The sequence below is a fragment of the Apostichopus japonicus genome, chromosome 1, assembly GCF_037975245.1.
Source record: "Apostichopus japonicus isolate 1M-3 chromosome 1, ASM3797524v1, whole genome shotgun sequence".
In the NCBI taxonomy this organism is placed as follows: domain Eukaryota; kingdom Metazoa; phylum Echinodermata; class Holothuroidea; order Aspidochirotida; family Stichopodidae; genus Apostichopus; species Apostichopus japonicus.
The window spans coordinates 6650885-6678874 of record NC_092561.1 but is presented as its reverse complement, the minus strand read 5'-3'; the positions used below and the strand labels follow the sequence as shown (position 1 = coordinate 6678874).

The window sequence follows — 27990 nt, the reverse complement described above, 5'->3', positions numbered from 1 at the left end:
CCTTCTCGTCAGTATACAAGTAAACTGCATTTTAATACGATCTTACTTCATTTGGTGTATGTTCGGCGGCTATGCTACAACACATCATATTTGGACGCTCTTGCACTGATCGATAATTAGTGCCACAGACAACAACAATAAAACAAGGCGAAGAGCACTTCTTGATTTTATGGTTTTGAACTAGTAAATGTAAAAGTTACGGTAATGGAAGGGATGGATGGTACTACAGAAGACGCGCCTGATTCAAGTCAAACCAATAATTTCTTCGTCATGGCAAATGGATCGGGTGCAGCTGGCAGTGCTACCTATCTTGGGGACTCTTCAAATAATAACCGTACCATTCGATTATCCGATTCCAACGTTTATCCCGAAGATCATTGTCCTACCAGTGGTGGTGCTCTGAATCAGGAAGGACCGAGCAATGACGTCACAGTTATAGCGGTACCAACCTGTGCGAACGAAAATCCTGGGGGCATCACTGTAGCTGCATATCCCATTTCGGTGATTCAATGGAACCCAGTCCAAGGTGGGAATACTTTTTATCTAGTCGGTAGTGCGCAGACTCATACCAACTTGAACTCTAGTGGTCTGCAGGCGGCAACTGTTCAAAATGTTCAGTATGCCACAGTGTGTGACACAGATACAATACAGTGTGTCACATCAGCTGCTGATACAAATGCAACTATTTTGAAAGGAGGTGAATCTACGGTCGGTGGAAGTTTAGCTTATAACATTAACGGTATCGGGGTGAATCAAAGTCAAACTTTTCAGGAGTTGCCTTTAAATTTGTCTACCACAACTAACCAACCGACACAACCCAACATCACTGCAGCGTCGGATTACGGTACCCATCTCCGAGAGTTTGCTAGATTCGCCGTGGACCAAGCCGATACGATAAGGGGCCCATCATCGTCGTCGGCGGTTATAAATACCGAGGTGGTCCCTAATTGTGCCAACGAACAAGGTATCATCCAAGAGTCGTTCATTCAGACCAATTGTCATTTGTCAGACGGTAATAATAACAACATACCGGTATCTGTTATGTGTACTGATACAGATGTCGAAAACTTGACGGAGGGAACAGACAGTGGGATTAACTATACCAATAACTCAATTGTCTGCTCGGGAAATTCGACCGAAGTTTTGAGCAAAGAGCAGGAAAAACAAGACAAAATAGAGATTGAGTTGGGAGAAAACGAAGATTTTTCCAAGATAAGACTAATGTCTACCAGTGCAGGCGCAAAAACGCCAATAGTTCGCGAGCCCCCGTCAGTGACGCGACGAATAAACTTATCTTGTTTACAGAGCATTTCGTCCATAGGGAGCACTGCAGCAACGCCATCGAGTTCGTCCGTCACGGAAACAGAAGTCAGCGATATTGGTACGAGAATTTTGCAAACATTATCCGATTCTTCTTCGAAAGTGATTTCGCATTCAATTGTGAACATAACTAGTAAAAACGATGAAACTAAACAGAGAAACTTACCGATGCCAGTTCGTCCGAAACCAGTGTTAGGCTTCGCCGGTCAGTATATATCAGTCAGTGCAGGTAGTAACAGTACTAACCTCGGGACAAACGGTAGAACAGCGACCGTCTACCCGATACAACCGGCTTTATCCGTGTCTTTACCACCTCTATCGGTCTTTAGAGCACCAGTCCGCTTCGTACCCCCTTCTGTGCCCCTTCTTCCTTCTAGGTTGCCCACACAAGAGTCTCGTTTTCCGGCTGTTAGAACTCGATTTATTAGAGGAAGAAAATCAGCCGTACAGAAAGCAAGAAGAAGACAAAGTGTAAAATGTCCTTCCTCATCAGACGAATTGAAAGATAGTTCCCAATTGGACGATGATGGTATTCAAAATGGCGACCTTAGCGAGGATCCACAGGGACGAAATAGAGTTGATCTGAACGCTAGGGAAAGAGAAAGGGTAAGCCTTCTCAATAATGGATTCGATTGTCTCAGAAGAGTTCTACCATGGTCCACCAAAATTGGTAGACGTGTTAGTAAGGTAGACACTTTACGTGGAGCGATATCGTATATTGATTTTCTGCAAAGATTACTGGAAGAGACCGAAGATGTCACTGCGTTTCGTCCCGTCTATTCCGGTATGTAAAACCTTGAAACTATGCATGCTCATAACCTTAGGCTGTACTTTATCACCTTTTACATGGTAGTCAACCTGCATGCATTGAACCTATAACCCGCTGTAGCAAAATCATTTTTGTTTTTATGGTCATTGTCTTCCTTGCAAAAGCAAAATGGAAACCCATTTATCTACATCATAATTTGTGTTTGGACGACAATTTTACCAAACCTGCACCAATTATTACTCAAAATAGCTTAATAATTGATGAACATAAGACACCTGCATAGATTTTGGTATCACTAACTTCGGGTAAATGAAAGTAATTTACATTATGATTCGATTCCAAATATTTTCTCTAGACACTTTCTTTGATATATCTTTGTGTAATCCCATATAAAATCACACATATGAATCTCCAAAATTGTCAATATTTCTATTTTGATATTTGAAATACAACTTGAGCAGTAAAGCTGAAGAACTACACTTGCTAAAAGTTGGGATTTAAGTAGCAAATAAAATAGAAAAAAATTGCTAAAATAATCCCAGCTCTATAATATCCTTAAAACAAAATTCAACACAATTGTCATGCTATATTTAATTTTGTTTTGAACGGGCGGGGGAGGGGAGGGGTGAAGGGGACGCCAAGGGAACAGAGACGTTGCTCCTTGAGTTTGCTGCATTTTGAAAAAATTTCTCGTGATGTCGTAGCGATTTCCAAGCTACAGAAAACATGACATTTCAGAAAGATTGGTTTACTCGGAAACTTCTCTCTAATGTAATTTTTAGCTAAGTATAGTGTGAGATAAGCGAAAGAGTTAGGAAGGGGGGGGGGGGTGGGTTGAGTGGGAGATAAATGACTGGCTCTGTAGTTTCTAAGCCCCTGACATTGGTGACTATTAAACTATTATCGTCTGCGGTCAATCCTTATACATGATTATTCTTATAATATAAAATTATGTCTTTCAGTTCAAGCTTCATTTCATTGCAAGTGTAAATATTTAACATGAAAAAACAATATGATATATATGTAACAAGTATTAATCACATCAATTTATCAGTCATTTTGGTCCTGATTAAAAATATAACAAAAAATTGTTGTTATTGATTTTCAGTGAACGAATAAGAGGGAATAGTTTTTCATCTAATATTTTCAAATTTCTTTTAGTATATGAATCATATGAGGTTTTTAAAGTTAAAAAGAATGCCAAGCAATTGAAGTTATCAGCCATGTTATATTGTTAATGTTTGGCCGTGAAACCGGCTTTGAAGTTTGCTGGAAAAAAATTCTATACATGGGATTCATTTCATCATTTTGAGATAACATTTTTTTTTAAAACTTCGACGCATCTTTTTAAGAAGTATAAAGTCATTAAAATTACTGATTTTTTTTCTTCAAATAAATGCTACGATTTTGACTATCAGCATATAAATATCCTTTCTGAAAATTAACCTTACAATACTTCAAAAAAAAATTAAAAATTTATACTTTTTCTTAACGACAGAAACCCAAATCAGGCAGAAAGGGCTAAAGGAATTTATCATATTTTTCAAATCAACCGTTTTATTTATATACCAACGAGTAAATTTCCTTAATAAAGTGGATACGAAAAATACAAGAAAACTTCTTATACCCTGAGAAATCTGGGCTTCTGAAATAAACAGAGGTATCATTACAGATTGTAAAGATGCGCAAAAAATGAAACATTTAAATTTTGAACATTTTAAAATTCCGTGTTATCGTTCTAACAGTTAACCAAATCTAGACCCGTATATATAGGATGGGGGGGGGGGGAAGGGGGGAGAGTCGGCAACTGTGAATATAAAAGACAAAAATGACCAAGCAATACTCAAGTTCGACATAATTACATCCATAATTGAGATAATTTATGCGAACAGTTTTGAGATGACTCAAAGTATGGGGAAAACGGCACTGTCAGTTTAGTGGTATATATTGTTGGATAGCTTGATGTACTGTATGTAAATAGGCTAAACGTCATCAATGGGGGGGGGGGGCGATCACCCTCCCCCTTTCCCATCCCACCCAATCCCCTATGTGACGGGAAAAACTAAAAATGAATATATTTGTTGTGTTTTCGTTGAGAAATGTTTACTCCATTTTTCCTATATATAACGTGAAATTAAATTTACTAGTTGTTGTATATTTAGGCTATCTTAATGCGATTTTTTGTTGGTCTTATGAAACAAGAGTTTTCGTCAAATCATGCAGTTGTATTTTGCATCATTTTTAAACGTTTTCTGTGATCAGAAGATCTTGTGAAGTATATTGTATGGAAATTATGAATATTTATGAAGTTGACCACGGTACATTATTATGATGATGTCAATATAGGCCTATGGTTTAGTAACATGGAAATATGTCTGAAAAAAAAGAAGATATTATCTTCATTTTTATGATTATAAGACGAAGTCTTTTTTTTTCAGGAATGTTTTGTTTTTCCTCTGACGTAACAAATTAAACTTTTTGTCAATTTTATCTTTGAAAAAGTCGATAAAGTAATTTCACATGTTTTTCGTTTTATATACACGACATTTGTTATTGCGTGTTCATTTTTCTTCCTAGATTATTTTCTTGTTACAAACTTAATGTCAAAGACTCGTCACAGAAGTGATAAATATTTAGAAAATACGAAAAGTTATATTATTTTGTCCCGTGATCTTTTTAAATTTGACCTCGAATTCAGAAACTGTTTATTTTTCTTTCTTTTGAACATTAAAAATGGGATAAGATTATCGTGTAACCGAAATTCTCTGTATAACAGCAGACCCATATACCCATTCCGATTCCCTATACCCTTATACAAATGCACCAATATACCCACGTAGCCATATACCCACATACACATATACCCATAATCATTCCCATACCCATATACCCCCATATACACCCATGCACCAATATACCCATATTCATTCCCATAGCCACAAAGTGTGTGTGTGTGTGGGTATGGGTTTGAGGAAACCCCAAAATATATATAAGTACATGTTAAAAATATCATGTTTTATCTTTGAAATTAAATCCGTGCCTGCTCTTGAATACCGTTTTTTACAGGACAATTTATTTTGAGGAATGGAGTGGGGGGGGGGGGGGGGTTATTGTCGTGTACTAAAGATCATTTGCGGGCGTATGGAAAGCCGTTTTAACATTTAATAAGGAATTTCAGATATCTCGAAATAATTTCAGATATCTCAAATTAAATTACAGATATCTCCAATTTATTTAAGATATCTACAAATAATTGCAGATATCTTAAAATCAATTTTAGATATCTCGAAATACCAGGGAATTTCAGATATCTGAAATTGAATTCGAGATATCTCGAATTCATTTTCAGATATCTCGAATTCAATTTCAGATATCTCGAATTCAATTTCAGATATCTCGAATTCAATTTCAGATATCTGAAATAGAATTTCAGATATCTCGAATTCAATTTCAGATATCTCGAATTCAATTTCAGATATCTCGAATTCAATTTCAGATATCTGAATTAGAATTTCAGATATCTCGAAATCTATTTTAGATATCTCGAATTCAATTTCAGATTCAATTTCAGATATCTCGAATAAAATTTTAGATATCTGAAATAGAATTTTAGATATCTAAAATAAGAAATAATTTAAGATATCTGAAATTCCCGATTAATTGTTAAAATGGCTTTCCATACGGGCGGGGGGGGGGGGGGGAGCTAATGCCATGTACTATCAATGTAATATCATATGGAAAGCTACATTTGGGAAATGGAACTTGCGATACGACGCGATGAGGGTTTCCGTACAAATGAAACATGACTTTAATACATAGAAGAGACTCTTTATAGCGAGGCCCGTATAGCCCATGAAAGTATGGAAATGAGTTGTATGGAAGGAAAAATTTTTAGTGTCATATGTTTACATAGGAAAGTACCTTAGCGCAAAGAGTAAGCACTCTTGACGGTCCTCACAATCGCCAACTTACCCTAATTTTAAGCCCCATATCCTATTATAACAGAATGTATATATATATATATATATATATATAAACGCTTAGATGATACCTTAGATATATATATACCTTAGATACCTTAGATATACATACATACATACATACATACATACATACATACATACATACATACATACATACATACATACATACATACATACACACATACATACATACATACATACATACATACATACATACATACATACATACATACATACACACACACACATACATACATACATACATACATACCTACCTACCTACATACATACATACATACATACATACATACATACATACATACATACATACATACATACATACATACATACATACATACATACATACATACACGCATACATACATACATACATTATTATTTTTATCAAGCGCTAACTCCTTCATTCCCGGTGTTGTAACCGATTTTATCCCGAGGATACATTGGGTAATTGTCTGCATGTCACGTTTAACATCATATACAGGTGTCGACGAAGGTAACAACATAGTACAGTCACTTTTACACTTTTATATAAGGCCTTTCTCAGTACTATTTTCAGGAGGTACGTCATAATATGTAATGATGTGTTCAGCGGAGTCCATGGAAGTATATTGTACTATTTCCATGGCTGGGTGAACTGTAGGGAACTGTACGTGTCTTTAATTTGCAGCAATTTTACCTAAATTTTACCTAGCTCAGTGTTTAACGCCGGTGCCTTTTAATTATAAGGTCCCAAGTTCGAGTCACTCCAAGATTAATGTATGTCGTCCAGTTACAGAGTTGTTGACAATTGACAATTCCTAATCATGGACGTTAAATATGAATCTAAGAGACTGACTTCGGTCAGCTTGCGGCTTAGATAAGCCAATTTTGGCTTCTTCGCGAGTTCCTGCTTGCAGGAGGATCTAAAATACATACAGTTCTGCCGGTGTCAGTTTAATTTCAAAAGTGACGTGAATTTAGAACAAATTCGTAAAGCTTTTATCCGTAAATATAAGACAGTGACTCGAGCCAAAGATCCAGTCTCCTCGAGTCATGAAGTCACTGGCAGTGACTCGACTCGGAACCGATTTAAACAAAGTATAACTCGTAACGTCTCTGTCTTGTAGTATGAGAGTATATACCTTGCACACTGCCATGCGTAAAGCACTGCAGAGTTTTCATCCAAACATGACTGTATTTGATCCAAGTAAGAGAGACGTGTAGGGCCCAGCGGATTTCAAATTTTGAATGGTCCAGGGCCAAACATAAAGCTTACCCCCTTCCCCTAACTGGTCATAGGGCTACCAAGTGCATGATGTGTGTATATGTACAATATCTGCGTTTGTATATAGGTTTCTGTGACAACAATTGATGGGCGTATATATTGTTTTAATTTGTAATTATTAAAGTAATACGAAGGGGTGACAAAACGAAATCGTCTATTAAAAGATTTTCGGTGAACTGTTTCTACTATCCATTTTTATTTACACCTCTCATTTGTCTTCTAATTTTTGAGGGCCTGTAGATCTGGGCCCGGGCCTATCTAGACCCAATAGTTAATCCGACCCAGAAGATTTTTTTTACTCAACAACGAGTAATGATGAAGGAATAATATTATGGTGACGTTGGAAATGTCAAAGGTCACTTGAGACGAAGGCAAAGTTTTACACCAAGAATAAATGCTGTGAACGAATGCTCATATATTTTTTTCTTTAAACTACAATCTTTCCGATGGCATCACACTGTAGATTAAGAATGCTTCGAGTATAGTGTTCATCAAGAATATATATATATATATATATATATATATAAATGAATTTTCAAGCCATTTTCATTATCGATGGGTTAAAAATGGCTTAGCTTCCACTGTAATGTTCATAAATAAAATGCAACTAAAGAAAAAAAATAAAAACAACCTAAAACAAACATACAAACAACCAAACAAGACGAAAACAGATCATCAAAAACACCTTTTTAGGTATTTTATAAGTTGTTGATTAATTGTGACTATTTTAGCCTTTTGGAGTAAATATATTCAGCTTATTAAAGATGAAGACAAAATTTTGATTAATCTAATCCACGACTAAGTTTGGGCATGCGCACTTCCAAAGTATGAACTTATTTGAAGCTAAAAAGAGGAAACTAAAAGTAATTTTTGGGGGAACAAACTTCATCACACTATGATAGTCTTATTCATAATAGACCACAAATATTTCTATAATATTGAAGAAAAGTTTCAGTTTCGGGATTTCTGCTTAATTCTTTTGTTGATAGATATCTTGACAAAACATCAGATGGTGTAACCGAAACGACAGTGAAGAGGGGTGCGTGTTTGTATGTGTGCGGGGGGGGGTGGGGGAGGGGTGAGGGGGTGGGTTCGACGGTCAGGGGTTGAGAGTTATAGAGAGAAATGTCCAGAATTGTAAACTCATTTACAAGCCCAAATATTTGATAAATTTATAAATTATTCGGGAAAAAATACCACTTTTCTTTAGCCCGTCGCTTCATTAAATACTTTGCCCAAACTTGGAAGGAACATTTCGTTTGACAACAGACTGAGGGATTGAGGGATTAAACTTTCAGTGTGAAAAAGGAATTGTCAGTTCTTGGGTACTCCGCGGAAATTTCACGATAATTGTACTTTTAACGTAACGGTACTCCGTTTCCTTTTCTAGAAGGTAAAACAAACGCACTAATGTTTTAGCTAAAACTTTCGATATAGTTCCTATACTTCAGAAATATGGACGTTCAAATAATTAATCATATATATAATCAATATAAGATTGAAATTTTCAATGTATAAATCTGAGAGAAAACTGTCACATCACTGTAACAGCGGACTTTATAATAACAAGCCTTTCTTAATTTTCCAACAAATGGTCACCTGTTACTTACTCAAGAAGGTGCAAATCTTATCTATAAATTTACTTCTTACTTTTTATTCAAACAACTTGGTGTGTGTGTTGAAGGGGGAAGGGGGGTGACTATCCCTTGTGCCCCAGGCACCGCCTATGGAACTTACTCTCTCCGACCCAGTCCCGCGTGTCCTATAGTGTAGTATCACGGTATACTATATAAACATGAGTTTAGCCAAAATGGCGGGAAAACTTCACCATACAAAATTATGACATAATACCAGACTATTTTTTGCCCTTTACTGAACTTGACAAGAAAAGTTCACAAAACTTGTCATTCCTCATAAATCTATAAATTTCGACTCCGGAAAATATTGACAAACCACTCACCAGGTCCCAATTATGACTATCAAATATTTTTTATCACCGTAAATAATCATTTTCCTAAAAGTCGTGAGAAGTCCTTTCAGGAAGTGTACTTTAAAAAAAAAAAAAAATATGATAATAATTTTCTAATTTTTTCTTGCACTATCAGGTGAAGAAACTTTCTGCTCTTATGTATCTTATATAGGCTACACTTTTGAAATACAATGCTATAGGGGCTCTATGTAAACTTCCAAACGCAACTGCAGGTTTACAACAGTTTTGTCATGTTTCGGAGATGTGTACGGCATGATTTTATGAACTTCTACCTATTGTATCGCATTGGAAAGTTGTTCGTATCCCTCTGGCGATCAACTAGCCGCCCCCACCCGTAGTTCACGGCGAGACATCGTACAGTTGTCTTAGCTACATCACGAATTTTGCGGGTGTGTTTGCTTTGGAAATCACATGAAATGGATTAAATCTTTCTTTCAATTTAATTGGTTTCGAGGCTAAAAATTTGTTTTATAAAGAGATCGGAGATATGTCCAGTTCTTAGGCAGCTGTCAAAAAGGAAAAGTTTCATAATGAAAAGTACATTATCTATAGTATCTACTAAATCTGGAAGCGAACTTAATTAGATTTTAAAACTTCAAGGATATAGTCAAAACTCATGACGAATTTTCAAATCATAGCAGGGAAAGATTTAACGCCGCTTAATAAAATGAGTTGTTTCATTCCCAAAAATGTCACAAAAAAGATACAAAAACAGGCAAATAAAGGAAGCGTCGTGGAAAAATAATGTAAAGAAAATACTTCATAAAAATAAGGATATTAATGATTTCGAACATTAACCAAACATTTGCTCTTTTTGTGCATGGAGAAACTTCTTTGAGGACATTGAAACTTGTTACAAATTATTACAACTTGTTACAAACTTGTTTCAAACTTGTTGCAAAACTTGTTGCAAAACTTGTTACGAATGTTGTGGTCTTTGGTTTTGGGTGTACTGGGTGGGCATTGTGCCTCCCGTTTGGGGGATGTTAGTATCTTTCTTTTAAAATATGATTTAGGTTACTTATGGTTGCAAAATCGTGTCACATTTTATCAACTTTGAAGTAAACCATTATGTTCCAGATTTTCCCACCATTTGTTGACTGAAACTTTTCGGCAATTTCTTTCTACGAATTTCTGGCGACCCTCCAGTGGTTTATGGCGAACCTAAACATGGCGGCGACTTCACTTTGAATAGAAGAGCAATTTGATTTAACAAGGAGTTAGCTTTTACTTAAAGCAAACTTTGAATGTAGTATATTTGACCTTTAACTTTGTTGCCATGGTGACAACTCCCCGCCTACTTTTTAAATACATTGGTGCCACTCCAGCTTTCCAAAGAGGTCTTAATCATCAGTTTTGTCCTTGGTCAATTCTCCATTAATAACCATTTCGTGACTTTTGGCTCTACTGGTTAATTATTGGAGAAAGGGGCTTACCTTGTCAACTTAATGACCCCATCAGGGGTCAAGAGGGGGGTTCCTAATGGGTACCAAGATGACAATAAGTATAGGTTAGTTTTAAAGTGACGTAACTTTCTATGATATAAACATATGTCCATTGGGTCATATATAACCTCGAGTAATGTTTTCTCAATTGATTAAAGTTTAAATTTGAATCAGCAGGAGGACCAGAATACAAATCAAGAATTAAAACTAATCATGTTAATTTTAATACTTACCTGACAGAAATCCCCGATGAAGGCAAAATGGGTTTAAAGGCTATTTTGAAAACCAAAATAACAATACCAAAATTAACAAATACATTGATGAAATAAAATAATAATGTTTTGTACATTATGAAGACAAATTACATAGAGAAATATGAAGCTATGGTTCTTAAAATGATAAATGGAGGCCGTGAAAAACGGAGTTACAATAAACAGTTAAAAGTATGGCTTAATAGATTTTTTGATTAAATATCGAACAATACATATATTCTGGGGAGGCAGTTCGTTTTGACGAAGCAAGTCAATTCTTTGGCTATAAAATACTCTTAAAGACAGTATTACAGTTTTCTTATTTTCGCACTTAAAATATTTGTTTTTAGCAAAACTTATAACAATGAGCTTCCACTTGTAAACGAATTTTTTAAACAAATTTAAGTCCATTCTTCAAATTGAAAAAAAAAGTATAAATAATCAGAGGGGTCGAAAAATTCCATTTGATATGTTATCTAAGGGATTTAAAATCTGTAACTTTCTTTCCAATCGAATTAGCTTCACGCATTTGTTGTAATCACTTTGTCTTCATTTCTACAATTGACTTGTCACACTCCGGATTAATTCTACTGTTGAATAAATTGAGATGATTTTTTTTTAATAAAGTATAAAACATATTTACTTCAAAGTGTGAAAAAATAAAGTGGAATATAAAATGAAATTACTTAAAAATTGTGAAACATATACGGTAACAAAAATCCATAAGATGGATAAATTTAGAACGGGGCTTCTAAAGTACTTTAGAACGAGGACTAGAGACGTACAATGGTTGGAGGGAGAGGGCCAGAGAACCTAAATCCCACTGTGCCTATATAGATGTAGCAATGTGTTAGGGTAGAGTGGTATTGGGCAAGGAAGAGTGGTAGGGTAGAGTGGTAGGGGTAGGGTAGAGTGGGGCAGGGAAGGGTGGTAGGGGCAGGGTAGAGTGGTAGGGGGAAGGATAGAGTGGTAGGGGGCACAATGCTACGGCCTTTACGGTCTGCATACCCGACTAGTGCCAGGACAATTTTGGACCAATGTTTTTCGGTTCGCAGGCCCGGATTGAAAACTGTCGCCGTTCCGGATTTGACCAACGGGCACCACATTGAAATGACAACCCAAACTGTATGGTTAAATTACAATGTGTCATTTTATGAATCAAATGTGGCTTTTTAAATGTTCAACATATCTCAATTTATTGACATGAATGATAAGTGCCATATAGCTGACCGGTGTGTCACGTCATCTATTGATAAGATATATCTCCTTTTAAGTATTAAAACTAATTCATTTGTGGCTCACATCTCTCTGTTTTTATTTTCTATAGGTATGAAGTCAAAGATTGCCCTCTTTCCATACATGTTACCTCTGGCTGATGGCGCTATCTCGTCTATGTCTTTCGATGTTCGTGGCTTGCAGCGTCAGGCTCCGTATGTTATCCACTGCAATAGAATACCAACAATGCCTTCCTATGGAGACATTGCACAGGCTCAACTCGCGACAAGCTTACATTATAAAGTAAGTTTTAGGAATATGGTTTTACAATATGTCATCCTCCTTGATGTTAACAAAACACGTTTCATATATTCTTATCATCATGATCATCATGATCATCATGATCATGATCATCATCATCATCATCATCATCATCATCATCATCATCATCATCATCATCATCATCATCATCATCATCATCATCATCATCATCATCATCATCATCATCATCATCATCATCATCATCATCATCATCATCATCATCATCATCATCATCATCATCATCATCATCACCATCACCATCACCACCATTACCACCATCATCATCATCATTATTTTTATTATTACTATAATTATTATTACTATAATTATTATTACTATTATTATTTTATTTTTTTAATATTTTTTATTTTGATTATTATTATTATTAAATTAATTTAAAGTGCACAATACCAACATAAAAGTGTTCACATGCGTTATAATACAAACCAATAAGTCACAGAAAAGGAAAGAAAAATATGAAATCAGCCTAGAAAAACGACTTGAAAAGGACAATGACCACAAAAAAAGAACGCCCAGGAGTAAAAAGAAATCAAAACACAGTAAATTAATCAAAACAAAAGCTAGCAAAATAAAAAAGGTTAAAGTTAAAGGTAATCAAAGACCAGAATCAGGACTAAAGTAGCTAGAAGAGATGCTAAAAAGTAAAAGAACGAATCAGTTAAGATGATAAAAACAGTAAAGTTACACAATAAAAGGTTGCTCCGAAAGGTGTGTCTTAAGATGTGATTTACAACCAATAAAAGATGTGTAGGATCGAACACCAACCGGCAATTTATTCCAAAGTGTTGGAGCGGTGGATTGAAAGCACTGATCAAAATATACAGTCTTGCCAAATATAGATTTAGTGTCACACAGATTATTAATATACTGAATCCGGCTTCAAAGTTATTTGCCGAACGGAGATTACGCCCGGAGTGTTTGCCAGCGAACCAGCTCAGATATGTATGATGGGGGCAAGTCCATACATACATCTGAGAGTTAATAGTACTAAATAATATTGAACTCTCTGCTTAATAGGAAGCTAATGCAAGCTCTGAAGTTGATCAGAGAGTTTGAATCAAATTTACTTTACACCTAGAGACAATTCTTGCTGTGACCTTCTGAACCCGTTCAAAGGATTTAGAAGTAGAATCTGGCAAACCAATTAACAAGTAATTACTAGAATCAAAACGGGATGGAATAAAAGCATGCATTAATTTGTCAGTATCAGACCGTGACAGGAGTTATAATGAATTCTACTGATTAAGCGAATATACCCTCATAAACAGATTTACAAACATTAGCAATAATGCTTATTCATATTCAACTGTGAAATCAAATATAACGCCCAAGTTCCTAGAGCTATAGGAACAGTAGGTATAGGAACATCACCCTACAAAGATATCATTGACAGGTGAGTGATAGGCAGTCACTTCGATAGTATTTCAAGGTAGGATATATAATCATACATTCGAATATTAATTACAAGATCCTCAATAAAATTAATTTGTCAATAAAATGATACTATATTTGATTAACTTCTCTCTTATAATAACTACAAATAATTTGTACAATTTTTCTTAAAAACGTGGATGGTATTAAAACTGTATAGAAGGGCGAAAAATGATTTAGCTAGAAGTAAGTAAATTCCAATCTGAGAATTTAAGTGATTCCTTTAGTTTGTTTAAATATTTGTTCAGTAATTAAAGGAAATGTTTGTTTTAAGTCCAAACTGTTTTCATTCCCGAAAACTATCGAATGCTGTGAAGATATTAAAAAAGAAAAGAAAACGCTAATAAAGCAGCAAATAATGTAGAACTTTTTCAAACAAGAATAAGATCAACCAAAGGGTCACCCTCCCCTTCCCCTCCCCGTTTCCCCTCCCCTGTTGGGTTAAAGTATTTAAATTGAGTTCCATCTTCCTAATAAATAGATTTGAATTATCTTAATAACAGAAATGCTGGGGAAAAACTTGTTCTGGACAATTACGTTATGTTCTATTGTCATTCTGTTACAGAAAGCAGATTTCGATTAAATTAACGGGAAAAAAGATTATGTTGATATTTATTGTATTGAGAAAGATCACTCCTTGGTTAAGAGAAAGAAAAAAAGTGACAACTATAAAAGCGATAATTTTGTTGTGAATATTTTTTTGTCCTAAGGTCAGACTGTGACGTCATTAGAAAATATGCTTATAATTAATTTTTTCCTTTAGGATTAGTTATAAAAGGAGATTAAACATCTTTGTTTGTATACTGACACTCTTTCGGTGTATATAAACGAGTAGGATAAAGATTAGTGACAATAATAGTCAAATGAAACCCTTATCATTACAAAACATACTGTTCTTTAATGTTGAAGATGGCTGGATATCCAACGGCATCTAATCGATATGTTTGCGTATGTATTATAGATATGCGATAATTTATGAACACTGCGGGGTAAACAAGTTCATTTTAATTTAATTTGCTCCAAGCGGTACTGTATTGAAATTACAACTATATAATCACCAGTATACTTTATATATCTCATTTTGATGGGGTTTACAGAAAATAAAATGGTGCCTTAACCCCAACTGGCGGTCACTAACCAGTTGAAAATAGTGCATGATTTTTTGTTAATGCTTCTTGGAATTTAGTTGACGCATTCTTTGGGGTGTTCGAACTGTTTGACGAATGAGAAGCAGTTGTTGGACACAGGTAGGGGATACTGGGACTGACAAATTAAAAGTGATTTTGTAGTTAAGTAACAATGTCTAAATGTGGAGTTCATATCATGACACCGTTCGCAAAAAAACAGACCCCTTCTAGTTTATTGGATATGATGTCTGTCACAGGACAACAACTTTATTACACAATCATTCCATGAACTTTTTTTCTCATTTTTTTTGTTACAAAAATGAGGTCAACACCTAGGAGTACAGTTAATGACGCATTGTACGGAAAACGTGGTTTGTATTACAGAGGTCATGTTTGAATGTTTGATGTTTTATATATATATATATAAAACGTTAAATATGATATATGAGTAATGATTTCAATCATTGAAGCAAATTGATTGCGATGCCTCTTACGATCAGTTTGATAAATGAGAGAGTTCTATCTTAAAGGGATTTTCCGGGGACAAACACAGTGAATCTTTCTAAGTAAGACCATATCTGAAGTTATAAGGCAAAATTTTGGAAATAAATGCAAACAATTATCAGTTTGGAATAACTATAATATTTATATATGATACATTATGCACTATACATGATAGTTTATATATTATATTATACATTATACGTTATATATGATATTTTACATCATACATTATACGTTATATATTAATATTCCTTACACATTACATTAGACATTATATATTTTAAATTATATTGTTCTTAACTTCAGATAAGGTTTTTAGAAAGTTTGATAAATGACACAAACTTATCTAAAAGAATATTTTGGTGACATACAATGTGTCTCATTCTAGGGAAAACTACATCTGAAAATATATCAGCAATATATTGAACTAATGTTTACAATTATCATTTTGGAATAAAATTCTATTCCAAATTGTAAATAGTTCTTCGGTATAATTGTTTCTAACTTTTAGATATGGTTTATTGTTTATAGTAGGTTTGATAATATTCCGTTGGCAGACAATTTGTCCCTTTATAGGGAAGATATTTATATTTCCTCATTTCAATAACTTGCTCTTAACTCTTGCTCTTTTATTGTAACCTATTGTCCCCAGCCAATTATTTATCATTTCAGTAAGTGAATCACATTGTGTGTTCTATCGTGTTATCATGAATCAATTTCTTCCGAAACTTAACTCTCCTTTTATAGTATTATTGTTGATTCCTTGGCAAAATATTACACATTTCAAGTTTGCGCTAAACTGTCAAATTTCACCCCACGTCAAGACTTTCGTTAAATTGCATTTGTATTTTTGAAAGGATATCTTTCTCTGAAGATAAAATGATTTGAAAATTATTAAGAAAATCAAAGACACTTTTTCCCTTCCTTTGTCATAAAGATGTCACAGCCTCTTCTGCATATAGCTGTAAACATTCATAATATTTGGCTAATATCCCGTTATGCCTTCGCCATTAAAAAAGGATATCGGGATGCATTTTTTAACCAATTAAAGATGCGACGAAAATTTTACAGAAGTTGTAAACGCTGAAACAAACAATATCTGCAACTGGAATATATCAGAAGTCTACTTTAAAAACGTAAAATTTTGGAAGTAAAACCTAAATTGAGTGTCAAATAGAGTGATTATTTTGTTGCTTTCCAAGTCACAATAGACGTTATATTTTGTAAAAAAACAAATCTGTTTATTTTTAAAATGAAATATTAATACCAAGATTAAGCGTATGATATGTCTATACGAATGCTGCCCAGGAATATTTTACTTTCTTCAAATATGCATTATGCTATAAACTAGGCAAAATATGATGGTATATGTATATTCAAATGTCCAAGGAGAGGTAAAGTAGCCGGAAATATAACCAGTTAATATTTAGTCCAACAAAATTGCAGCAAATTTTTAATAAACACGGGAAGTTACCTCTTTTGTTAAATACTGTGCAGACTTTATACACGGCTGTGGCTAACAGTTTTAACTTCAAAACAAAACAGGATGAAAACATAATATTTGAAGAAAATAATTTAAAAAATTCAATGGAACAAAACCTTCTGGTTAGGTTTAACAGTTTTCATAAAATATGACTAAATAGAGAATGCAAAAAATCAGAATAATTTAACTCTGTAATAATAACTAATGGAAATAAAATAATAAATAGATAACTAATAATCATATATTTGGTTTTGTATAAATATTTTAATGCAGGTTTCACATATAATATACTGACTTATATACATATTTTGTAATATTTAGTACATACGTTGTTGGACTGTAAAATATGGTTATTTAACTAACACGTATTAACTTTCCATCTCTAAGTTTATAGTATACATTTTGCCAATACTTAAATATGAATGTAAAACTGGACATTTTTGTTACAGTGTATAAACAAGCTTAATTAGAATGATCAAATATTAAAATGCCTCGGTTTAACACAATTTTAAACACACTAAATATACAGTTTAATACGGGCGAATTCAAATTTACTCGCTTTAAAGAAAACCATGAAATATTTTAAACAAATATTGTCAATCAACTATTTAGTTTTGATTATAGTTTAACGCAGACGTTTGAGTGAGTGAGTGAATGGATGACTGGATAAATGGATGAATAAATGAATAGATAATGGCTGAATGGATAAGCGAGTGTGGATTAATGGATGACTAACTTATTGATGGATGGAAGAATTAATTAATTGAATGAACGAATGAATGAATGTATACATGTAATTAACGACCGAATAAATTATATCCACAGATATCAAATGAATTAAGAATTGTCAAAATGACTATTATAAGATTTCCGTGCAATATACGCAATATGCTTTGTGTAAACTTGATTATGCATCCGGTACACACGGAGACTGACACAGTTACTACTGTAAATCTTAAAGTTTTTACCCAAGTAAAATGAATGCTGATGTGGTCTTCATGCATTGGCATAATAAACTCGATGAGTAAACCAAAACACAAACATCGAGTGATTCAAAGAAATTGTTGAAGACAGCAATTGTCTCTATGACATGACCTCAACTCAACTTACAGTCTATAACAAAATCAAACCTACTTTCAGCTGTGGATCAACTAAAAACAACTGAGATCTCCTGGAGAGGTTGAAAACTAAGCCGTCCATTCCCGGTAGGATCTGAGAGCCCACTCATTGCCTTGACATGCAGTTTCAGCTGTTTATTGATTGATAAAATATCGAATAACAACATTCAGAGTTTATTTATTGATATGTAAAATTGTCGAATGATGACTCGTTGCAATGAACAAAAGATTCATCTGTTTAATACAATTGTCAGTCATTTTTTTATTTTCAAACAGTCATATTTAAGAACAATATATAAGTTATTATAGAGTGGTTTGAAATATTATCATGTTGATAGTTAGGTGGCATGAAGAATGACCTTTGTAACAATAAATTTAAAAAAATGAAATAACTGATAAAAGTGAAAACGGAACAAGGAGGAAGGAGAAAAAAATGATAAAAATATAACGAAAGCAATCATATCGCGAGAAAAAAAATATGTCACAAAGTTATGGAAATGTTAGGTGAATGTAAATGAGCAAACGAAAAAATTAATCTGCTGAGGGAAAAGAAAGAACTTGAAAGAAACTGATATAAGCTATTTTTTATTTTACTTCAAACAGCTTCAATTTTCTTAGCAGAGTGGATAATCAAGTGGTTTAAATGAATAGAAAGTTAAAGTTAGGTGAAATAAAGAAAGGAAATTTGCGATATAAAAGAATGAAGTAAATTAAAATATAATAAATAGAAGAAGGAACAAAAGACGAAAAAAATCAGAACATGAATAAGAATATATCGAGGTAGACAAATGTGTCATATAATTATGTAAATTTTGGAATGGAATAAATATGCAACAGAAAGAAAAGAGCAAAAATAAAAGCTTCTGTTGAAATATGAAAAAAATTATGTATTTACCTCATTTAAAGCCTGCTTTTCAGTGGTAATTTGGAAAACAAGACAATTAACTACAATTCAAATGACATAATCTTTCAAGTTTTTGCTCCGCTATAAGAGTAACAGTCATATATTATCATTTGTTTTCAATATGCTAACGTAAGACAGACGTTTCTTTATCAAAACATCTAAAAAAATTGAAATTAATCATAAAACTATCATTATAATCTATGTGACAACTTCAATTGTATTAACAAAAATAGATGTTTCACACCAAGTAGCGTATTCAACATATATATAAATTTGAAAATGAAAAATTAAACACACGAATTTTGTTTTCATCCATTCGCTCAAGTTCATTCTAGAACTGGAAGCAGAAGACATATACTTTCCATAAATTAGACAAAACCTAGTGGGTAAGTAGTTAAAGTGGTTAAAATTGTCAGAATCACCAGATAAATAACCAAATTCGATATCTGTGGTTTGAATGAAAAGATTCTCACGCGTTGACTAGTAGAAAACCCAGAATTAATTCAAAAATTTCCGTGACATTATACTAATAAACCAAGTTAAGTCCGTCGCCTGGTATGTGGAATGGTATAAACTGATTAAGTATTGTTTTTCAATAATTCAATTTCTTCCTTATTTCTAATTTATTTGTTTAGAAGGTTTATACATTTTGTTTCTAACATGTATTTCATGATCTGTTATTCTTCAAGTACAAATCTTACTTTTATTCAAATTTAAAGTTTCGTTGTCGATGATAGAAGTTTATTGGTGTGTACTAAATTAAAAGGACAAGGAACAATAGATATAAGTATAAGATAATATTCATAATATTAATATACATGGATAATTTTCAGCCATCATGTATGTATGAGGCAAGAAAATCAAAGAACGACATCAACAAATATTTGGGCACAGCTTAAATTAAAATTTTACTCAAATTAGCCAGAAAATTGGAAGATCTTAAAAGGAAAGAAAGAAATTGTTTTTTACTTTGGTTAAAACTTAACCGAGTTTCTCTTTACCAGGATCCACTTCATAAATTTGTGTCAAGGGCTCTAATTTAGTTAGATCTTTGATGCAAAACTAATGAGGTAATTGGGTCTGAATTGATAAGTTATGATATTGTATATAAAAGAAGAAGCAAAACACAATACACAAAGAAAGGTTTGAAATCACATAACATGCGCCTAAAACAAAGTACGGTAAGTTTAACGTCAGGCGATAATAACAATTCAAACAATAACAAATAATAACAATTATATCAAACAATGATATCTTCGAAGAAAAGATAAGTAGAAAACCGCTTAACTGAATATGCATGAGATGAGATCATCTATTGGAATTTTCTAAGCCTGTATCTACCATAGCAACTTGGGTCATCGACCTATCTTCTGAAAAAAAGAAGAGCTATAGTTCTAGCCTCTTGTTGAAACCTCGATTACATCTTCGAAGAGTATAAAAATAAAGGGTTTTACATTTCCATGAACATATTTACACCCCCTTGAAGACAAATTGTCAAAATAAGTTTTTGCCTATGACTAGCCCGAGGGATCATAATCTGACGCCGTTAGAAAATGAAATGTGATTGGTCAATTTTAATCAACAGGTGAAAACAGGAACACTATACAGCGTATCAGAAAACATGTTTTATAAGACGAAGGAAACTCAAAATTAGGTCAGAATAAATTTAAAAAGTTGAACGAATACAGACCCCTTGTCAGATGAATTTAATTTTCGTTTTATCCCTAATGTGATTTCAACTTAAAGTAACTCCTTTTGCAAAGAAAGTGACATAAACTACAGGATGGTTATACCATTAGGCCTAGTTTTGCCTTGAGTTAATTCGCGCAACCGGTACTTTACCTTTGATTTTGTATCGATAAACACCGCATGGTTGTATATTGAAACTCTAATCAGTTTAAAGTCTTAACAAAAGCTAAATAGATTGTTGTACTATTACAAACACATAAGAGTTTAACAAGGTTAGTCTTAGGAAATTTATTAAAGTAACTTATTAACAAAGAAATTAATGCAAATTATTTTATAACCATTAATTCCTATGTTTAATAACTTCGCCAAACCTGTCATTTGTCTGTGTTATTGTAATGAGACACTCTGCACGGTAATTTATCGGAATTGACTCATTTAACCGCCTTTTAAGCCAGATAGCAAACTGTTAGAATAAAAAACATACAATAATTGTTGCATCATATTAAACTACACGAAATATTGACACGGTAAGTCTCAAGAAATATGATTTAATCATTTAGAAAAGGCGTTAGGAAATTCCAAATTCGGAAAACAGCTATAGATTACGAGTACGTCTAATTTTAACTAAAGTTTTAGTAAATCGTCTGGTTTTTGCCTTCTCATTTTTCTCATATCCGGTGCAATTTAATTCATAACAGGTTAAAGATCCCATGAGTTTAATTAAACAGAAACGTTTAGAATCAGAATTCAAAGCTATACTTCAGAAGAAACTACAAAACGCTGCTAACTTAATGTTTTAGGTTTGTATATATATATATATATATATATATATATATATATATATATATATATATATATATATATATGTAAACTGAAATGGATATAGGCCTGATACACACGCACGGTAGTCTGTAACTATACACGAGCATAGACGAAGTCTATACACACAGACGTTATGAGCAAGTAGTAATTAAACTCGTCTGTGCTGTATGAATCACTAATTTAATCTCACATTCAAGCATTAAAGATGCAGTGGTGCATGCTGGAATTGTTTCCAATTCACTGATGAATAATCAAGCGATACATTACATCTATATAAAACACATAAGAATTGTTAAAGTGTGTAAGTAAATGATCTAAACTTATAATTGTATCGCATACGCAACGTTTACGCCCTTAGCAAACATCGACCTGATATTACTTATATAAAATATATATAAACCTTGAAGAATTGAAATGTAAAAAAAATGATATAATTCCAGAAAATGTCAAGAGAAGAACATGTTTATATATATGCCATTCATGTACTGTGTTCAACGACAGTTGCATCTTATGGATAAGCAAATAAAACACATTTTTTACTAGTTAGAAATATATTTATTTGGAATAACGAGTTTACCGATAAAACCACGTATAATTCATGGTTGGCTTGTTTTTCTATCCTCTGCCAATATTGAGCACGTGGTACAAGTTGACGAATTATATTTCTAAGTTTAAAAGCAACAAAAACCTGACAGAAATTAATATTATTTAATTATTATATTAATAACTTTGTCGGTATTCACTTGTTTCTTGGAAATATGAAAACGGATAGTTCCATTTAAACAATATCCCAAATTGAAATGGGGGGAGGGGGGGGGGGGAGGAGAGGAGGGAAAAATACTGTAACAACAGCAAAGCTTATCAAAACAACTCATGTTCATTGCAACAGTGTAATGAAAGCTATATTATGTAAAAAATGAACTATTTGAAGCTAATGATTACGGAGACACTAAGGTAAGGTGCCTTTTAATATTATATCCTTAATACTATTCCCCTAATCAACATCTTAGAAAATTTATTTTATGATAAAAAAAATGCAACGAATTCAAGATTCTTTAGATTTTTTTACATCATAGGGATAGATTGACCACTGAAAGCTGCAAAATGTAAAATTAATTATTAGTCAATTTCACTTATAATTCAATTTATTCTCCTGAACAAATCATAAAATCTATTTAAAATAACGGTGTAGTGTTTGATGTTAAATTTGTTCAGCCCAAAATAAATTAAAGAAACATCAAATATTTATAGAAAAAATACTAATGTTTTATGGATCATAAATATTTTATGTTTTGCGTTTGCATAATTATATTGCTACTGATTGATTAACTTTCTGTCAAAGAATAATTTTAATGATGAAAGTAAAACATAAGTCAGTGATGGTATTTGCCTTACGTGACCTTATTAAAATACGGTGTTGGCTGTTGTCATATTTTCGAAGAAAGTATGATACTTTTGATGTAAGCATTTAATGTAACATTCTAGTATTATTTTTATTTGCACTTCCTTTGTATGTGTCTTTTGTTTTAAGCTGAAATTAATGTATTTCCCCTTTAAAACCTGTTATAAGTAATTACACCGCTGCGTCTGTTCTTAAAAATCGTGGAGTCATAAAGAGGGCGCAATTTCACTTCATTTCTTTTTTCTTTCACCGTCCTGCAGACTCACATACCAACGCAGCATCGAGCTTTTCAACTCACTACCACTACACCATTTAGGTCTGGAGCCCTCTTTCTTCAAGAATGCATCTGAGATTTCTATTTGATCACCAAGAGAACGAAGTCGACGGCATTCCAATACGAATGTTATCGTGAATGAGTAGCACACATCTTCAAGGGATTCGTGACACTCACACATATAACATAGTCATGATGATACGGGTTTACCTGTTAAGGGGACCGATAGGGGTTGAGAGTGGGTCAAGTTGTTTGGGTTTCGTACAGTCACAGCCTCTCTCTTGGGTGAAGAGCTTTAAGAAGGGGTCTCGTGTATTGAACTAAAATCGTGCGAACTATCTGGTTTTTTTTTCAATGGAAACATTTACTATTGTGCTAGACACGGCATCGTAATTAACACGTGACCACAGTTCCGATATAAGAGGACTGGGATGTGTAGGTGTGACGTCATCCCAAGAAGGTCACACATTGAGCACAAAAGGTCAAAATGTACACTGTGTACGTGCAATGACGATATACAGACATATCTTCTTCCTCATTTTGTTCAAAGCCTTCGAAGCGAAACATTTCATAAATTCATGTTCGCATTATTTCTTCGGCACTGGCATGGTAAACGTATAATTTTAAGACGGTGAGGGGGGGGGGGGGAGTGGTGAGGTAATGTTTCAATAAGTATATTAAAAGGATCATTTTGTCGAATAAAGTGTTAATTTACTTTTTGGAATGATCCATTATGCGGAGTATTGATGCGAAAGCTTTCTCTTGGTAATAATTTTGGTCTCCCCCTCCCCTCCCCCATTTTCTCCCTCCTCGATTCCCCATCGATCATAATCGTGTATCGATGTTCAAAAGTGAGATAAATTATAAGCATTTGCGAAGGTATAGAAGGTAGTAAATAATGTAAGGAGCCTTATGATATATTGATGGTGACTCAATATTTTCGAAAAAAGAAAAGCCCAGATGATATGACTTAAACATTGATTTTTTAATCTATTAATTGTAGTAAGAATGGACCGTTTTTTTTATAATTATTATTTTATATTATTATTATTTTTTAGAAAACGCGTGTGGTGGAACAGGGGCTAGTATATATGCCTTATGAGATACGAGAGTGGACAGTTTTTTAAGCAACAGAAGAGTTTTGAATAAAATGCTGGTAACGCTGTACACCCAAAAATCTATTGGAATTGGTATCCATAGCAACGGAGCCATCGCAGACGGTATGTACAAGCTGGTTCCATTACGATGTGACAAAAAAGTAGAATAAAACAAACGAAACGAATAATAATTGAAAAAACATAAAGCAATTATAAAGAATGATGATAAAATATTAAAAAAACATGATCTGTATTGCTGCTGAAGTGTGTTGATATGGGTCTATTTTATAATGCGTGGATGTTTATGATCCCGAGTGTGAGTTTACTATGTTGTACGGATGTTTGTTTTCCAAACATTTGTAACTTGGAACAGATATATTCAGGACTTATGCATATAGAGAATAACAGGTTCAAACGAAATTCGAAAAAGCTGAAATAGATAATTAATTCATAAAATTAGGTAAACAGTATTTCTGATAATTTGTATCTGCTGTTGTACGTAATTACAAAGTCTTCCACAATACGTAACTTTCTAAGGAAAAGTAATTAATATGGCAAGTTATACAAATTAAGCAAATAAGAAACATTTATTTGTGAGTTTTCTGAAGTCTTGGATAAACAACTTTAAATCTAAAGAAAAAAAGAAAAAAGAGGAAAGTTGTGTTTTTCTCTTAACTTTGATTTGTAATTTAGTTTGCTAAATTATTAAAATTACCGAAAACCTGCATTGCCTATAACCATTGGACCATACCTTTATGCCTTAATTTAGTAACAAAGAGAATCGAATTAATTGAACGTATTTTTTGTACTTTTTTAGTTTATTTTTACTATACTCAACTAATTTATTGATTGAAGCAATAAAATGTTCTTCGATAGAAACTTATTAAAATATTCCTCCTTTTTGCAAATTTCATTTTCTTAACCTTTAATGACAAATATATACATGTATATATATACATATATATATATATATATATATATATATATATGTTCGAATCTTGGTATAGGCTGGAAGTTTTTACACTGTTCTGGATTTTCCAACTCACTACAATTGCAATTGAATTGTTGTCTTTTTTTTTTTCCTCCATTTATTGATAACTTCAGTCAAATTAACAGACTTCATATTTTCATACTATAGATGCTTCAGATTAAATAAACGTCATAACAAAATAACAGTTGTTCTAATAAACAGCACAATTAATCGAACGAGATTAATGGAAAAGAGAATCACATGTCCTAAAGGCTTGTTTAAGCTGCATAAAGTTAACCTTACTTTTACTACGATATCGATGTTGTGTGTACTTTTTACACTTATTGTAAACTTAAATTTATAGAAGAAATCCTTGAATTGTTGTCGTTTCAGACGTATTAAATCATACATTAAAGAAAATTGAATTTGTAGATAATTACTTAAATTCAAAATCTTTAAAAAAATAGAATAATAATCATAAAGTTTCAAACTTTCTCGGTCGTGGAAGTCCCGAACAAAGTATCTATATGTTAGCTCGTCATATTCAAGGTGTAAATAAAAGAAGAGAGTGCCCTCATTTACGTTTTTTGTGAGCTAATGACGTCATCTTCGAACACAGAAGAGTTAAACAGACACTGTTTATTTAATAAGACAAAAGTAACGAAAAAGTAAAAAAAAAAACAAGGAATCAAAATGGAAATCAAAAATGGAAATTAACTTAGCAACACGTTGGTGTAAAAGGTTACAGGAAATTTCATTCCCAATTAACATATTAATACTATAAATAAAGTGAATGATGTATTTTTCACCATTTTCGAAAGGTTAGTTGGTTTTGAGAGATTGTAAATTTTATCCTTCAAGTATAGGATCATTTTGCATTCTTGTATATTATTAACGTACACAGTGTCTAAAATTTGATTTGATTACAACAAATTTTCTCAAAATTACGTTAAGCTTCTATATTACACGAAACGAAAGAGGAAAAAATATCTGTTAACTACAACATTTTTCTTACTCATGTTTATGTTTTCTTACTCTCCTTCTATTTGATTAAGAAAAAAAAAATTATAACAAAAGCCTGCCTTATTTAATTAATGGTTGGCCAACGCCACCGTTGTTAATGTTGGGCACGAGTTGAAGCTAGCAAAGTCTTTCGTTGCGATATTCAATTACCTTTCTTCATGTGCTTCAAGCCGTTTTCTTTCGCATCGCTCAGGGGAGAAATCGTTTTGGTTTTCACATACGCCGGATAACTAACCAGAGCAATTAGTCAACATAACTCATCGTATTTAATTATTTACTAGTCAATCTAATTTAGAGGTATTGTATGAATGCCAACAAAATTTGTTTAACCAGAAGAAGAAATGAAATGAAAAAAAAAAAAGAAATAAGGGAAAAAATATGTTTAAAGTGATTTACGAGCGAGGAAGACTGTTAAGTAGATACTTACAGCTTATAAAGAAACACCTGGTAATAGCTAATGCGGAGTGGGACAGTGACTCGTGCAGTAACGAAATTACACATGGTGGGTGTGTGTGTGTTAAATGACGGTACATGGCACTTATAAACCACGGTAGTGTAGTATTTCAACGAGATAGGAACACGCATACAATTACAATAATACACGTTGCTCGGTAACGTTTTTCGTCTTTTAAGAAGACGATTTATAAAATTGTAACAATTTTTCTAAGTACACAGTGGTTGACGCGGGAGGGTCTTCAAAGACATATTCCCATCCAGCATGGCATATATGAGTTAAGGATCTTAACAAAAGTGACTAGTCTTTGATTTCTCTAGCATATTATGGAAGGATGGTGTAGCAGTTAATTTGTATTATTTTCTCTTCTAGTCTGATTCTTCTATAAATCTTATGCTATTTACTATGGCTTCTAGCCACGTGTTTCGAGTCACGTAGCCTACCTGTTACATTTAGCATATTCTTTCTATTTCGAAAAAAGTTCAAAGTTACCATATAGGTCAATAAATTAACCTATATAGTTTCCAACTCACTACAATTTCAATTATATATATATATATATATATATATATAGGCCTATATATATATATATTTATATATATACACACACACACATATATATATATATATATATTTATATATATATATATATATATATATATATATATACATATATATATATATATATATATATTTATATATATATATATATAGGCATATGATGGAGGTGCAGCAAGTGGTATTACAGATATATAAATTATTATAATTATATAATACCAAAGAAATTCCACTTCACGACCGGTTTCGTCCTTCTAAGACTCTTCAGTCGAAGGTATGAATCGAACCCCAGACCTTCGTGTCACTGTGCTAAGTACGCATCACTACGCCACAATAATGTTATTGGTGTGAATGTGTAGGCCTATAACTGTCAATGAGAGCGTATTACGCACCACGTAGTACGCAAATGTTAAGATTGTACTGAGTTCACGTCTGGTGCTTGACAATCTGACATTGCAAACATCATTACATAATTTAAGAGGCAAGCCAAGCTGCATTTATGAAAAGAATGTGTAGCAAGTGGTATGACAGATAT

General features: G+C 33.0%; 1 protein-coding gene across 1 annotated transcript; it reads left to right on the top strand.

Annotated features, from left to right (window-relative positions):
* Window positions 1–23935, top strand: LOC139965546 (uncharacterized). The gene is made up of 3 exons (XM_071968035.1): window positions 1–2104; window positions 12370–12560; window positions 23340–23935. Exons 1-3 carry the CDS (start codon window positions 205–207, stop codon window positions 23427–23429), a joined length of 2181 nt encoding a protein of 726 aa, XP_071824136.1. The 5' UTR covers window positions 1–204; the 3' UTR covers window positions 23430–23935.
* The last annotated feature ends 4055 nt before the right edge of the window (window positions 23936–27990 follow it).